The sequence below is a fragment of the Rutilus rutilus genome (genome assembly GCF_951802725.1).
Source record: "Rutilus rutilus genome assembly, chromosome: 19".
NCBI classification, from domain to species: domain Eukaryota; kingdom Metazoa; phylum Chordata; class Actinopteri; order Cypriniformes; family Leuciscidae; genus Rutilus; species Rutilus rutilus.
In genome coordinates, this window is record NC_140232.1 from 26,882,138 (window position 1) to 26,897,880 (window position 15,743).

Consider the following 15,743-nt stretch of genomic DNA (forward strand, 5'->3'; position numbering starts at 1 on the left):
TGACAGAAGAACTCACCAAAAATATGGATTCAGCAGTTACAAGTAATGGAGTGCTAATAAGATTTCTATCTTCAATGTTTCAGGATGGTCAGCCAATCGAAAGGTATGTGAGGGACTTTTTGGCTTGCTGTCATTTAGCGTCATTAGATGACACTCAGCTCATGGATCTGTTTTGGAGCGGGCTGGATGAGGACATCGCTCAAATGATGCTGGACGACTATACCGGCTGGACCCTAGAAGGGTATATCAATCTGGCCCTTTCCTTGAGTGGTTCGGCATTTACTGTGGGCTTGGCTGATGAAGAACTCCGCAAGCTCACAGTACCCCCTGAGCCTGAGTCAGTTCACGTCCCATCAGTCCAGCCTGAGAATCTTCTTGTCACGCCAACCATCAAGCCAGTCACCGGATCGGTCTATAGTACTGGTTTCCAGCATGGCCGATCCCCTGTTGATGTCAGCACGTGTTGCCACGAGGGCCATCGTGCCTGAGTCTTGTCCTGCCGAGACTGTCCTGCCTGAGTGGGTCTTGTCCTACCTGCCTTTTAATAATTTTATTTGAAATGTATTTAATATTTAAAAAGCTAAATTTTAATAATCCTAATGCTTTTATAAAATGGTGGCTACATCAATTTAAACATTTTTGTGAAACTTAAACAGTAAGCTATTACAGTATACTGAAGTCTCACAATCCTCATTTCCTAATGTGGTTCATATAGGGTTAAGTTCACATAAAATGTTGGTTTAGTTTGAGTCATCGATGAATGACAGCTATTATGCCCTGCAATTCAGTGAGTCAGATGTTAATTCAGTAACTGCTGTGATGGATTGAGTAAATTATTCTTTAGAATGATTCAAATTGATAACTTGGGAGGTTTTGACTGATTCACAGTACAAAGAAGCCATGAACTGAAGGCATTTTATTTTTTTGTTGTTTTGCTTTTTCTCTTAAAGGGGTGTGGGAGTTGAAAGGACCAGCTCAAGAGTCACTCGGTCATAGCCCTAGGATAGCAAAAGGCTGGTGTGTTTGGCCAGTAAGTGCAGTGTTTTAACTGTTAATGTATGTGTGTACCGCTGCCTCCTTGGAAGTGTGTTTTGTCACTGAGAGAAGTGCCGCGTGGCAGGAAGCTGTGATGATCAGCAAATACACACAGAGTGAGTCATTCTGTCTCTGATGGATTCTTAGCTGATGCTGAAACCAGTACTAGAAACACTGCCGGCCAACACGTACACATGCTGCCACTCTGGAAAACGCCCATGTTTGTGAGCATTATGCTGTGCTCTTTCAAAAACAGCCCTGACAAGTCTTTTCTTTCTCCTCTCTCTTTTTTCTTTCTCTCGCTCCCACACACAAATGCACAAACATACACACACACACACACGTTATTTTGCTGTTATGTTAAGAGGTACTGAGCCTCGCAGACTGAGCCGTGTTTTCTCAAGCAGGCGAAATCCAATCTGATTAGATTAGGGCGGATGTAAGTGAGAGGTCTGGGATTATATGCCAGATGAAAACACACACACACACAGCCAGATTATGCCATAAGCAGCAGTCAGAATTTACTGTTAAAACCAGCTGCTGCTTCTAAATTAAGCACTGTTGAGGAAAATGGAAACCATCAGATTGTGGTGAATCTATTTCGTTCCATAATTTCATTTAATGATAGAACAGAAATGAGTAGAATAGAAAAGAATAAATCAAATCAGTCCAGAGCAGAATAGAACATGAAAAATCATAAGAGAATAAAATGAAATTGAATAGAATAGAATAGAATATCAGAACAGGACATGATCAGAACAAAAACCATAGTAAAAATCTGACAACGTCATAGAATTGGACAAAAGAGAATGGAATACAACAGAACATTGATAGAACATAACAAAAATGAAACAAATACAAAAAGACAGATCAGATCTAAATTGAATTAAATATGACAAATCAGAAGACATTAAAACAGAATATGAATGGAACATTTCAGAATAACAAAGAACAAACCATAAAATAAAATAAAACATAGATTAAACATGATAGAACAGAATTGAATGATGTGTTTTTCTAGGGTGGAAACCAGACATATTTTAGATGTCTATTTAGCATGTCCACATTATTCTATTATACATGCTATTTCCCTCTTTTTGTGTGACTTCATGATTTGACATTTGGAGATTCATTTACATATCAATTACACTATTTTTCCCTTTTCTTCCTTCAGTTGCTTTCCTGTTTCCTTCTGCATCTTAATGAGTCAGATTTGCCCTCCTCTCTCTTTGTGCTGCCGCGCCTCAGCCCAGCACGAGGCAGTGTACGCCACATGTTCTAATCACTGCAGCTCCACTGGCACAAACGGTGACAGGAAACATTCAACGCATTGACTGGCGCAGACGTGAGAAATGGTGACTGGGAGAGTGCTTCCACTTAAATGAGATGTAGCTCTGTTACCGTCTCTGTTATCTGTTACGTTTAAATAGGTTCAATCCCAGGTGCGGGTGACCTGTTAACTGGAGAGGTACTGAGAGAAGCTTGTCAACGCTGTGCCCTTGAGCGAGTGGCACTGGCTCCGGGGGGGGGGCGCTCCTGCAATTAGCGTAATGTGGGTTGCTTTGGCAAAAAAGTGTTTGGTAAACAACAGGCAGGCAGTAGCCTAATAACATGAACCCGAACGCTGATCCCAACACTGAGATCTACACATTCAGGTATGTATACAGAAATGCTGCAATACAGCTGTTTATGTTTTTTTACATTAATCATACAAAAATAATGTGGAGATAAATCTGTTCAATTAATTAATTAGCATATAATTTCATTAATTAATAATATGCTGTACATTAGCAATTCATACTCTAAAATGTTAAAATTAAATAATAAATAAAGATGTCTATATAATAGATGTTTTCCTTAAGGCTGCATTTATTTGATCAAAAAGCTATAATATTTTGAAATATTATCACAATTTAAAATATTTTTTTTCTATTTTAATATATTTTAAAATGTAATTTATTTCTGTGATAGTAAAGGTGATTTTTGCTTTTTTTTAAATAAATAAATAAAAATAATCATAGTGCTACTTGATTTTAAACAGGCACCTTTTTTAAAATTCCTGACATGTGTGAGACTGGACTTTATGGTAGTGTAGTCACGTACCTTAATAGTTTTGGTCTGAAGTCTGAGTCCATTTAACGTGTTGATGGCTTTCTCTGCATCTTTTGGGTCAATGTAGTTGACGAAACCATAGCCAAGACTCTGCCCTGTAGTGAAGGAAAGAGAAGGAAAAGAAAATACGTATTTTAGCTTAAAACATTTCATTATGTTTAAAAAGACATTAAATTGTGAAAGCATTTCTTTTAACCACCCTTCCTTTGAAAGCCAATCACTTGTCCTTAGTTACCAACCCTAAAAAATTCTTTAAAACCACTTAAAAGCATTCATCACAAAAACGATGCATACATTATGAAAAAGACGACATTAACAGTTAATGATATATGTAGCGTTAGCCTGATTAGTAGTGACTAGTTTGAGCTTGTTTAGAAAGTGCACATTAAGTGAAAGCTTCCGCTGGAAACCTCTGACAGAGTCTTTGGTGGAATTATTTTGATTTAACCTCTTCTAACCGTCGTCTGCTCCTCTGAAGGCGAGGCAGACATCAGCTGCTATTTGACTTAAATAGAAACCCTGCAGCTAAAGGCCTGTGTGGTACTGCTTTTTTCCTCCCTTTTCCTTTTCGTTCTTCAAAGATCTCGCCACACAAGTGCAGTGGAACTCGAGAACAGCGCTGCACTTATCCTCATTAATGGAAACAGACAGCGCTAAGTCCACAGTGTACACACAAAGTGAATCATAAATGCGTAAGAGTGTTACACCCTGCGCCAAACAAACATAAGCTATAGCGCGCCAGATACCGTGGGGGGTAAGCGGAGAACTTCTTGCTGCCCTCGCTTCAAACAGCAAGCCTCTATCTCTTTCTCTCTGGATTATGGAGGATTACCAATCCCTCTGTCATTCATTAAGACTGAGAAGAGGCACTATTCAAAGCCTGACACTGATGTTTCAAAATTCCTTTAAATATAAATACTGTGATCCTAGACAATATTTTATTGCTCAGGTGATCAAAAGTGACAGTGAAGCCATTTTTAATATTACAAAAAAAATTCAGCTTTGCCAAGAATAAATTACATTTTACATATTGCAATTGTAATAATATTTCCCAATTTTGTTTTATTGGTCAAATAAATGCAGTCTTGGTGAGCATATGAAGACTCCTTTCAAAAACATAAAAAAATATTGCTGACCCCAAACTTTTGAACAGTAGTGTATTTGTTAATGTAATATATCATATTTTTGGTAACAATTTAGTTTAGGGTCCAGTTCTCACTATGAACTAGTTGCTTATTAGCATGCATATTACTAGAATATTGGCTGTTTATTAGTACTTATAAAGCACATATTAATGCCCTATTCTGCTTGACTTTGTTCTACATCCCTTAATCCTGCCCAATACCTAAACTTAACTACCTTACTAACTATTAATAAGCAGTAATTAAGAGTTTATTATGGCAAAAGTCTTAGTTAATAGTGAGAATTGGACCCCAAACTAAAGTGTGACCTAATTATGAATATTCTTGACATGTGTTGTGCCAAGCTCTAAAAGCGAAAAGTGTGTGTGTGTGGTTCAGGTAAACCCTACGTTATGGGGACAAAATGTCCCCACAAAGAGGGCAATATCCAAAATCCTTGACCTTCTGGGGAAATGTTTTGGTCCCCATGAGGAAAACAGCTTATAAATCATACTAAGTGATGTTTTTTGAAAATGTAGAAATGCAGAAAAATGTCTGTGATGGGTAGGTTTAGGGCTAGGGTTAGAGAACAGAATATACAGTTTGTACAGTATAAAATCATTTTGTCTATGGAAAGTCCCCATAAAACTTGGAAACCCAACGTGTGTGTGAGGGAGAAAATGAAAATAGAAAAGGAAAAGGAAAAGGTTAGTGTAAATGAAGTGTGTTTCCAAAGTGCTGTCATGCAGAACTTGGATAATGATACATTCGGAGAATGCACCAGAGAAAAGAAAGATACTGACTCTGCCTAACCTCTCCATTTGTCTTTCTCTGTCTTCACCATCTCAGCTGTGTTCCTCGCTCCTTCCTTTGAGGCCCAGAGCATTTGGCCCCACGTTGGCATGCCCTGTAATGCCATTTTCATTGTGTGTATATGTGCGTGTGTGTGGATGTGTGTGTTTGCATGATTGTGTGTTTGAGCGTACAATAATGGGTTCATAAAACAATCTGTTTTGTAATGCCCCTTTGCCTGATGGCATTTCCATAACGTCGCTAGCAGTTGTTCTTGCCTCCTTTGGAGTTCTTGCCTGAGGATAAGGTGAGGCCGACCAAGGCCGCTTCAGTCAAAGGGATTTCTCCCACCAGTATAACACACACACACACACACTACACACATCCTTTCTCCATCACACAGCGGTGCGACAGTTGAGATCTCAGTGGGGGACTAGAACCAGGCTGTTTGCTAAGAAAAAAGCACTAGCGCACACACGTACACTTGGGTTACAAGGACTGTTGTGAAACTGAGTCGTATTCTTAATATTTTAAGAAAATTAAAAGAAGAACCCCTTAGTGAGTTCATTAATTATTAATTTAAGTGCATAATTTCATTATTAGACTTTGTAGTCCATGGCAATACAAAGAATAAAATCACCCTGCTTTAAATAAAGGAGGCTGCAAGTTGTTTTGACAATCTCTAAGGCCCTTTTTTTGGCAAGGCAATTATTTAGCTAATTTAATTTCCCCGCGAACAGACACATTAACAGAACCTTAAACTGATCTCTATTAAATATCTCATATCTCATCTGTGCTCTCTAACAAACTGCAGAGGCACAATCTCAAAGAAAACATGTAATATTACAGACATGCACACACGCACATAGCCGTGTCATTAAACAAACTCCCTCTTTATCAACACAACTCACTGCTGCATGCTGCACCTGCTTATGGACATGCAGACATACTAAGGATGGGAAGGGTGGTCGACTAGTTGTCCAATAACAGATTACTGATTAGTGAGGTTGACTAGTTTATCTACTGTTTTTAATATTTTAGTAGTGATGCTTTAAAGGGGTTGAATAATGAGATGCAACTCTGCAGGGAGAGTATTAACATGCTAAAATCTCACAATAATAGTCAGCACACTAAAACCGGCACTGAAGTTGAATCATTACTGCGATACTTTAAAAGAACCTTTGTTTACACTTTCATGTGAATTTTTACTTGAAATGTTCTGATTTAGACATTTGTAGATGCATTCAAAGAGTTTCTATACTCTTATGGGTTTGTAACTGAAACTTTTTTTTAAACATTGTTTAAATAACAGTTTCAGACAAGAAATGCAATTTAAAGTTTACTTTAGTTAATATCTTCAAAGCAGTTTTTGGTTGTGTTGTCTAGTGTTAAAATGTACCATATTAGAAGGTTTCCTCTGTAGTTAGCAGAATTGGCCGAGAGAGAATTTCTTTCATATGTAAGCAAAATTAACATTATAACTGAAACAACCCCATTATAAATCAGAATTGAATCAAAAAATGTATTTGAATAGAGAGCTAGTGAATCAGAATTGAATCAAATCAGGGAATATGGTTCAATATCTGTTGAAGGACTATCCCCTGGTTTCACAGACAGGGCTTAAGACTAGTCCTAGACTAAAATGTAAGTCTGAGCTGTTTCCACTGAAATAAACTTGCACTGACTGATCTTAAAAATATATCAGTGCCTTTTTAGTTTTAAGATGCACATCGGTAATGTTTTTTTCTAAGCATGTTTATAAAAATTACTTAAATGTCCTAATTGATCTATGGTCTAATCCTGGCTTAGTCTAAGCCCTGTCTGTGAAACCGGGCCTATATGTTCCAACATTTAGTCTGTGCTATTTTCAGTCTATGAACAGACTGGCCATCTATGGACATTGTGTTGAGGCTTTTGCTGTGTTTTTCAGCATTCTGTCTCAAGACAGACCCCCCTGCATTCTGTTTCATTCTGTCTTTTTTGCAGCTGTGTTTTTGAACACACAAAGCGCGCTGGGCGGAGTCTGGTGGACCCAATTATATGGGACTTCAGTAAAGCCAGATAGTTGTTCTGACAACCCATGTATTTTTTGCACTTCCTTAAAACACACAGACACATAAAAACTAAACATCAAACACGATACCTATACATGAGTGTGTGTGTATATATATATATATATATATATATATATATATATATACACATATATATACACTCAGTACTGTATTTGGGCATGCATATATGGTATACACACCTACACACAGAATATAAAATGCTGTTCACACAACCAGATCATATACCCACGCAGAGACAACACATGAATGCAAAGCGCACAGAAACACAATCTCTTCAGCACAGCCAGGGTTACCTACAATGGACAACAGCGTAGGTACCGGAGAGGGTTACAGTCAGGTCTGCCTCATGAATTTATTATCGAGGGAAGTATAGGAATCATAAAGAATGTTTCATGGCAAAGTCAACATTTGCTTTCTGCATCATACCTATTCTATGAGGTTTCATTTCATGTTTGATCTACAGAAGTGTGATTTATGTTTTGTGTTGTTCTGTCATAAGCATTCAGGGCCGAGTGTGCTGTTTACATGAAATCAAAAAGAATATTCTCTTTTCTCTGGTGTAAAGCAAGATGATCGATACACATAAACTGTATGAAATCTGAAACTGCAAAAAGATGATTGAGGATTTTGACAGAGCCCATTAGATATATGCATTAAACATCAAATGCCACAGTAAAAGAGAATTACCTCAATGCTGTTTAATTAGTATAATGGCTACGTTAACTTATATATTTTAATTGTCAATTAAAATTGAAACTGAAATGATGCATTGCGCTTTTAATGAGCTTTTAATGAGTGCTGATCTCCGGTTTTCCAGCACTTTCTGTTCCCCAGCAGGATAGACGTGCAGTCAAATTTTGAAACATTGGAAAGGCTTTTTCAAAGACAATGCTTAACACCAATTAAAAGGATATTTTTCACAAATAAACAGCTTATGACTATTAGTGTGTAGGCTCCTGATGGGTTTTTCATTGCGATGGGACACGGCTAAAGCTGGAGCGTAATAGTAATGTGCGAGAGCTTGATGGAGACGGTGTGTGGGTAAAACAAAGAGTATAGGTTTGGCTGGATCCAAAAGCATCTTTCTCCTTTGACAGTTCAACTGTAGCCATGTATATTTATTGAAAAAAAAATTGTATGCAAGCAACATGCATTACCTTTCAAAAGTTTGGGGTTGGTAAGATCTTTTTAATGTTTTTGAAAGAAGTCTCTTATGCTCACCAAGGCTTTTGTTTGATCACAAACATTTACAAACAGTAATATGCTGAAATATTATTACAATTTAAAATTACTTTTGTGATATATTTTCAGGATAAATGCTTAGTGCATGTTCTTGTGGTGCCGAAAATCAATGAGGATTTTCATGATGTCATTTCCTGCAGATCCAGAGCCTCACAGTTTAGGTGATTGGCTCAAAAATGATGTGCTCCCATGAGGAGCAAAGATGGCCGATTACAAGTCATGTACTTACAGGGGGTCCATTGCCAGACTAGCATCTGCCATTGAGAGAAACCTGAATGGATAACAGGTATTATAGACCCCCTGCTGTATGATTTTGTAATCTGGGGTATATGTTTTTGATACAAAAAATATTATCCATAATATGCACAGCTGTATATTGCTCCAGAGAGACATAGCGTGTGTTGTCACGTTTGTGAAGCCACGGTATGTGTACATGAAAAAGATTATTACTGTCTCTGTGATCGAGAGGATGAGGAAGATGAGGAAGGGCAGGCGTAAGCTACAACCCCCCAACCCCCACCCCAGTATGGGTCTCCTTTAGCCCTTGAGGAACATGCTGAGTTAAATGGGAGGAATGAGATGTTTCTCTCTCGTTAAATTGAGGCTGTTTGGAGTGAGAGGCTCCATTTGGAGGAGTCGTATTTGAACCATTACGCCTCTTACCTCAGCAGCAGGAGTCAGAGTGTGTGAGAAGATAAAATGAGTGTGTCCGGTGGGTGTCCTTCCTCTCTTCTCACACACGCACACATACAGTACATTTTTACTTCATGGTACATATCATTTACAATAACACACTCACACACACATATATTTCCCTGTGCTGAACATCATTTATCATCAAAGCTTTGCACATGAAAGATATATTTGACTGATTTTCGCTGTTCTGCTGCTTGGCAGTGAGCTAAAAGTCTTCAGACTGGATTCTCGCTAATTTCACCCTCTCTCTACATCAATTGTTGATACATAATTTAAAGGCCCAGTGCTTCCATTGATTGAAAATGAGATGAACATTGTAGCAAACACAAAACTGCCTCCAGCAACACCCCCCGCCACCCCCCCTCCACAAACCCTCCGGCAGCCATGTTGAGTCGACAGTTGCAGTTCCCTTAAGCTTGAATCAGGTGGGAAAGCTGAAACTAGCATTCGTTTGGGAGAGAACAGCAGCACAGACGCAAGATGACAGTTCAACAAGCAACTGACGTTAACGCACCTTGATATCACAAAGCTTTCTGGCTACGAACAGGAAAATCTGTTTGGTCAGACTTAAATTTAGTCACATTTAAGATGTGGAAGGGGGAAAAAAAAGCAAAGACGAAAATCCATTTCAATTTGTCAAAACAAATGTATTGCTGCTGCTTGCTTGCTTGACATTTTGCTCGTCGCTATTGCATCTTGGGACAGAAACATGTCTCTGCAGTAAAAGACATTTTTGTTGCATTTTATATGATACAGAAATACACAGCTGCATCACTGAGGTCATCGTGACTTATGTAATGCCAATAGATGGCAACGTACAACTTTATGGCTTCATTTTAATTAGCTTAGTGATCTTCCATCCAAAGAGACAAAAGCTGACTGAAGTGTAATTAGATAATGTAAGGTGCAATGAGATAATCTCTATTCTTAATGCTGTTTATCGTTGCATCTAATAGCCTTAATTCGACCCATTTGTACATAAAACACTTAAGGGATGCCTAAGTGCTCTCTCCCAGACAAAAGCATCATTCTGATTGGATTTGCATTAGAGATTCATATTTCGCCTAAGAGGTTGTGTAAAACCATTAGCTTACCTTACCCTGCACAAATGTAAGGCCTGTTTCCTTATGTACCTACCTACTGTGTATTTTACTGCGTATTTTACTGCGTGTTTTACAAGGAAAAATAAACATTGCCTTTTCCCCTTCTATTTATAAAGAACTTATATTGATATGGAAACTAAAAAATAAAATAAAAAGGTAATTGCAAGATTTTTTAAATAAGATATAAAGTTCCATTTTGGGATACAAAATCACATGGTATTTAAAGTGAAATTTAATTCATCTGTGACATACACTGGCGTTCAAACGTTTGGATTTGGTAAGATTTGATCAAAAAGCCTGCATTTATTTTGTCAAAAATTCAGTAAACAGTCATATTGTGAAACATATGTTACATGAAACTCTAGATGGGTCCTTAATACAACCTGATGATAATTACATTGCACAAGCCATGCACTACATGGCACAAGCTGATGTCACATCTGCAGCCAATGAGCTTGAGGCTCAACATTTAAATAGCTGGTAAGCGGTAGCAGTTTGCAGCACTCTTTCAGAGTTCCTCTGAAACCCTCCACCTTCCCTAGCTCCAGCTGTATAGATTTGCACCAGGTAATTCTATGCTATGAAGCAGTAGGCCTATGTCTTACATGCTCACAGCAGAGTATCGGTGTATGTATTGGCAGTAGCAAGTCCCGTACTTGCTCTGCAGCAGCAATAACCAACAACAGCAATAATCAACAGTATGGCAGCAGAAGCAGCGTAGCAGATCTTTTCAGCCAAGACCAAATACATTAACATTGTTATATCCATTACCATGCTAAAAATCTTTTTAGAGTTGTCTTGATAAATTATAATTTTTGTAATTAAAATATATTTATTGAATTTTCAAAGCAACCAAAGCAATACAAAAATACCACACGCAGTCCCTCACCCAACTATAACAGGATGAGTACAGAATACAATACATTACAACAGAACCATATGTAATAATACAGACATAGGCCAAAACAAAAGTAAGCCTTAATTAGGTCCAATAAGTTAAGGGAAGTAATAAAAAAATATAGGAAAATCAAGTCATGCGCATAGTAAATAATGTGTGCTACTAACTTGACGATACAAGAGCTCAGCTGGGAAAAACAAAAATAATTGTGCAGTGTAGACGGTCAATCAGTCAATGGAGACTGTATCCAGTCACAAAGATTTAACATGCTCTAAAAAGGGTAAACAAATTCTTGAAAATTTAACCATGGAACCACAAAGGCAGTGTTTAATTTTTTCAACTTTCACAAAAAATAGGGCATCTTTTATCCACTGAGTATGAAAATATTATAATTTAAAATAAAATAAAATCTATTTTAATATATTTTAAAATGTAATTTATTCTTGTTATGACAGCTATACTTTTGGCAGCCATTATTCCAGTTTTCAGTGTCACATAATCCTTCAGAAATCATTCTAATATGCCAATTTGGTACTCAAGAAACACGTATTGTGTTAAATAGTTTTATTGCTTAATATTTTTGTGGAAATCATTTATACAATTTTTCTCAAGATTCTTTGATGAATAGAAAGTTCAAAAGAACCGCATTCATTTGAAATAGAAATTTTCTGTAATAATGTGAAAGTCTTTGTCACTTTTGATCATTTTAATGCACTGCTAAATAAAAGTAGTCTCAATTGTGAGATGAAGTTGCGATTAAGAAAGTTGAATATGTGAAATTTAAAATCTCATTGTGTATTAAGTGAATTATATAAAATTGAAGATAATGGGACATAGATTGATGAACTTTTTGTTTACTGCCTTTTCTGGAATTCTGAAGGCACAGATTCCATGTGGGCCGGCACATTGCTAAAGTCAATCGAGAAACCAATTTGATCATTTACCCAATGTCTTTACCAACTCCTTCCCTAGTAAACCCTACACTGTAAATCCATCTGAAACTGTGCATCTGTATTTTGCTGTGCCAGGCTGGCGACAGCTGGAAGACACAGGAATCTCCCGCCCCCGTTCCCCCACTCTGCTGTGCCGGAGCCTGCGGCGTGTTGGCGTGTAGCCTGCAGTGTGTGGGCTGTCTGGGAGTAGTGTGCATGTGGAAACGAAAGGAGCCCCTTTAAATCTGGGACACCCCAACGAAGCGACGTCAGACCCCGCATATTAGATGACAACACTGGCAGCCACCCCAGGGAATGCTGAGATCCCACGCTCTCTTGGAACTGCTGGAGCTGCATGGAGCCAGTGACTAATGCCAAGCTAACCGTAAGGTAATGTTTGTAACTAACCTCAACAACACTTCGTGGGCTAGTAAAAATGCTAGGGGAAAAAAGAACAATAAAGTTTGCAATATGTGTGAGATCATTAATGGAAATATTGTCCAGATTTCAGAAAATCTGAAAATCTTGTTGCCGTTTAAGCTTGGTTCTGGATCATATAGATCAGTGGTTCTCAACTGTTTTGGCCATGGGACCCACATTTTCCCATGGTCGTTAAGCAGCAACCCAATTTCTTCTAAGAATTTGTACATATATATACAGTAGTCTAGCAGTCCAAACTAGCTTTTGTTAATACAATAAAGTTAGTAAGTTGGTAAACAAGTTACGAAAATAACGTTAGAATAATGACACTGACTTCTGATAACATCTAATCTGACTGCAGATACTGAATCAGGACAGCGTGTTTTTCTCAGGCACTCTTTACTTAAACTGCGTCTGACAGAATCCAACAGCTTTCACGCACAATTTTCAAAATAAAAGTCTCACATCAGCAAAACATGGAATTACATTTGTTGTTGTTTCTTTGACTGAACATTCCGCGACCCATTAAAATTGTCCCACCAGTTGAGAAACACTGATATAGATAAATGGTGACTCACTAAGAATAAGCAAACCTCAACAAATGTTTTTATATATTTATATATAGGTAAAGAGAGGAAAATAAATAATGGAAACAGGAAAAAGTTTGTGGAATTTTGTGAACTGGTTCTCTAATTCAATTCTTGAAACTTGAAAAAAAAAACAGGATGCAGAATTGCCAAATGAATTTGAATTTTGAAAAGTATAATTGAAATTTCCATAACTATAGCTCAATTTAAAAAGCCACATTTGAAGATGCCACTTAAGTGCCATTTTTAGAATTTCTATTTTGTTTGTATTTTTATTTATTTTAATTTGATTGTATATTTAATAAATTAACTTTTGCAGACTGGGGTGGTAGAACACTCACCAGAATGCATTACCTGTGTTGAATTCCTTTGAAATGCAATTCAATAAAGTTCTCTTCCTGTCATTCCAATTCAACTTCCTGTAAGATGTGGCCAATTCACATTTATACTAAACTAAAAGGGGGCCAATTCTTCAATCCTGAATTTTGCCAAGGCCACGGCTCCAACTCAGGTATATGGTTGCTTATAGAATGTCAGCAGCAAAAAAAGATAAAAGAGAGAAAATAAAGTCAATTTTTCCCCATGCACATTTTTATATAACCCAATAGAGGGTAAATGGCCTTTAAAAAAACAAACAAAACAGAAGGTGATTAGTTTATTCCTGTGCTCATGTTTGTCAGTAGCTTTGAGATGGTGACAGAAAGTTCATTGTCAAACTATGTAAATGAGGTCTGAATAACAACCTATCATTTACTTTGTTTACTCCAGGCTGAGCGCGGAACACATCACGGCACTGAATTATGTGAGGAAGTCAGTGTTCCCTGCAATCACTATAGTAGCTAATTCCTGCCATTCTATCAGACTTTTTCCCACTACCAATTTCAGCTGTACGGTTGCGCCATTTAGATGCTGTGTTGCATGTGTTGGCTCGTTTAATTCGGCCTAATGCTGTTTTTAACAGGAAATGACAAAACATGGGAAACAGTTCATGTTTTATTTCTACAGCATCAGATAAACACGGCGCATGTTTGACATGGTGGTTTTTCACACGTTCGCAGCAGTCTAACACTTACTGAGGTGTTTCAAACCTCAACGTGCTTTTGCAAACATCAAGCACAATGAATTTTTCATGCCACTACATCTGCTTTTCCCTGCAGTTTTTCATCAGTGTGATTGTGTGAGTTTCAGCACATCTGCGAAGGACTGCTTAGATGTCTTTCTGGTTTTAAATCACATGCCGTTCTTAATTTGCTGGCGGGCGGCACAGGCTGCACTCTGGTCAGTGTAGAGACAGAAGCCATATACAGCTACATATTGATGTCGGCTCAGCTTGGCGCTAAGGTTAGCACGCGCTAAGCTTGGCAGCAGACAGCGGACACCGCGTTTGGGTCAGCAGCGTGACAGATGGTTAGGTGCTCGGCGTGCGAGTGGGTTGTGTACCTGAACAAGCAGTCGCACAAAGCAGCTTTGATGTAAGCTACATAAGTGTTAAACACAGAGCGAACTGATAGCAGCACCGCCGCCTGCGCCAATCCATTAAATACCAACAATGGCATCTGTGGATTGGACAAGAAAGGGAAAATAATGAAGCAAAATGGCAGGCGACAAATAGGCTGGGAGCGATAGCATGTGCCGGTTGCTTTTCTGCTACACAGAGAGAGGCCTAAACCGCAGGGGGGTGGTGCAAGGGGGGTTGGCGCTGTTTCTCAGAAGCCATTTTTAATCGTGCGGTAATTATTTACTGCTTGAAGAATATGAACAGAAGATTATCTGCAGTCGCTCTTTTCCCCCTCTCTCCTCATCAGATGGAAAATCACAGATGCAATCAATTCACGTCCTTGCCTGAGTGTGTCCTTTTTCTGCCGTATCATTATAAACACAATTGTGTTCATTTTCACGCAGAAAAAGGATCCGCCGTGTCGAAAGCCTGACAAGTATCCAATTCTTTTCCCCTTTCAAACCGCCACTCAATCAGTCTTTTCCATTTTGCTTTGTGCTGATAGCCAGAAGCGTTAACACTTTCTTAATGTATTCCATTAAAAGTTTTCATTCAATATGATTCCTGGCTCACAAGAAAATCACCATTACTCCCTATGGGCTATGTGTTTATCCTCATTATTAGCACAGAACGGGGTGTTGCTGAGGTAGCAACACTGTGCTGGGGATGTGTGCATTTAGAGTAGGGGATTTTCAGCTTGATATGAACCTTTAAAAACAAAAGCTTTCTGCTAAGTTAGCAGCATCGCCATCTGCTTTATTCGGCATCTCGACACAATCCTTGCGGTAATGACTTCTGAAATGCTTTCCCCACTGAGAGGGATGTGATAAAGCCGTTTCTGCTGACAGTTTACATAATCGCTGATAAATATTTGGTCCACTGTTGTTTTTTTTACTCACAGAGTGTAAATTATTCTTAGAATTATTTTTGTGCAATGAATCAACAATTAAAAAAAAAATCAGAGATGAGTTTTGTTTGTGGTTTGTAAGTACATTTGTGCATTATTAGCATATACAAAGTTGTTTCTTCAACTATAGGGAATTATAATTATATGAAGGTCATATTAACACTGTTTTGGAAACTTTACAGTGTCTTCATAATTTATTTTGTGCTTTTTTTTCAAGTGCCCCCTTTTTGTACAGATTTTATTATTCTAATCGTTCAATCTTAAACATGGAAAATTCACTATAAAATATATATATATATTATATATTTGTAAATTTCCCTTTTGA

At 37.9% G+C, this 15,743-nt stretch overlaps 1 protein-coding gene across 7 annotated transcripts in view; it reads right to left on the reverse strand.

Moving 5' to 3' along the window:
- The window catches only part of elavl4 (ELAV like neuron-specific RNA binding protein 4), a 76,538-nt gene that overhangs the window by 21,315 nt on the left and 39,480 nt on the right, over nucleotides 1–15,743 (reverse strand). For all 7 annotated transcript variants that reach the window (XM_084389914.1, XM_084389913.1, XM_084389916.1 and 4 more), the window contains one exon: nucleotides 3,139–3,242. In XM_084389914.1, the coding sequence (XP_084246040.1) occupies nucleotides 3,139–3,242 (104 nt within the window). The remainder of the gene's footprint in view (nucleotides 1–3,138; nucleotides 3,243–15,743) is intronic.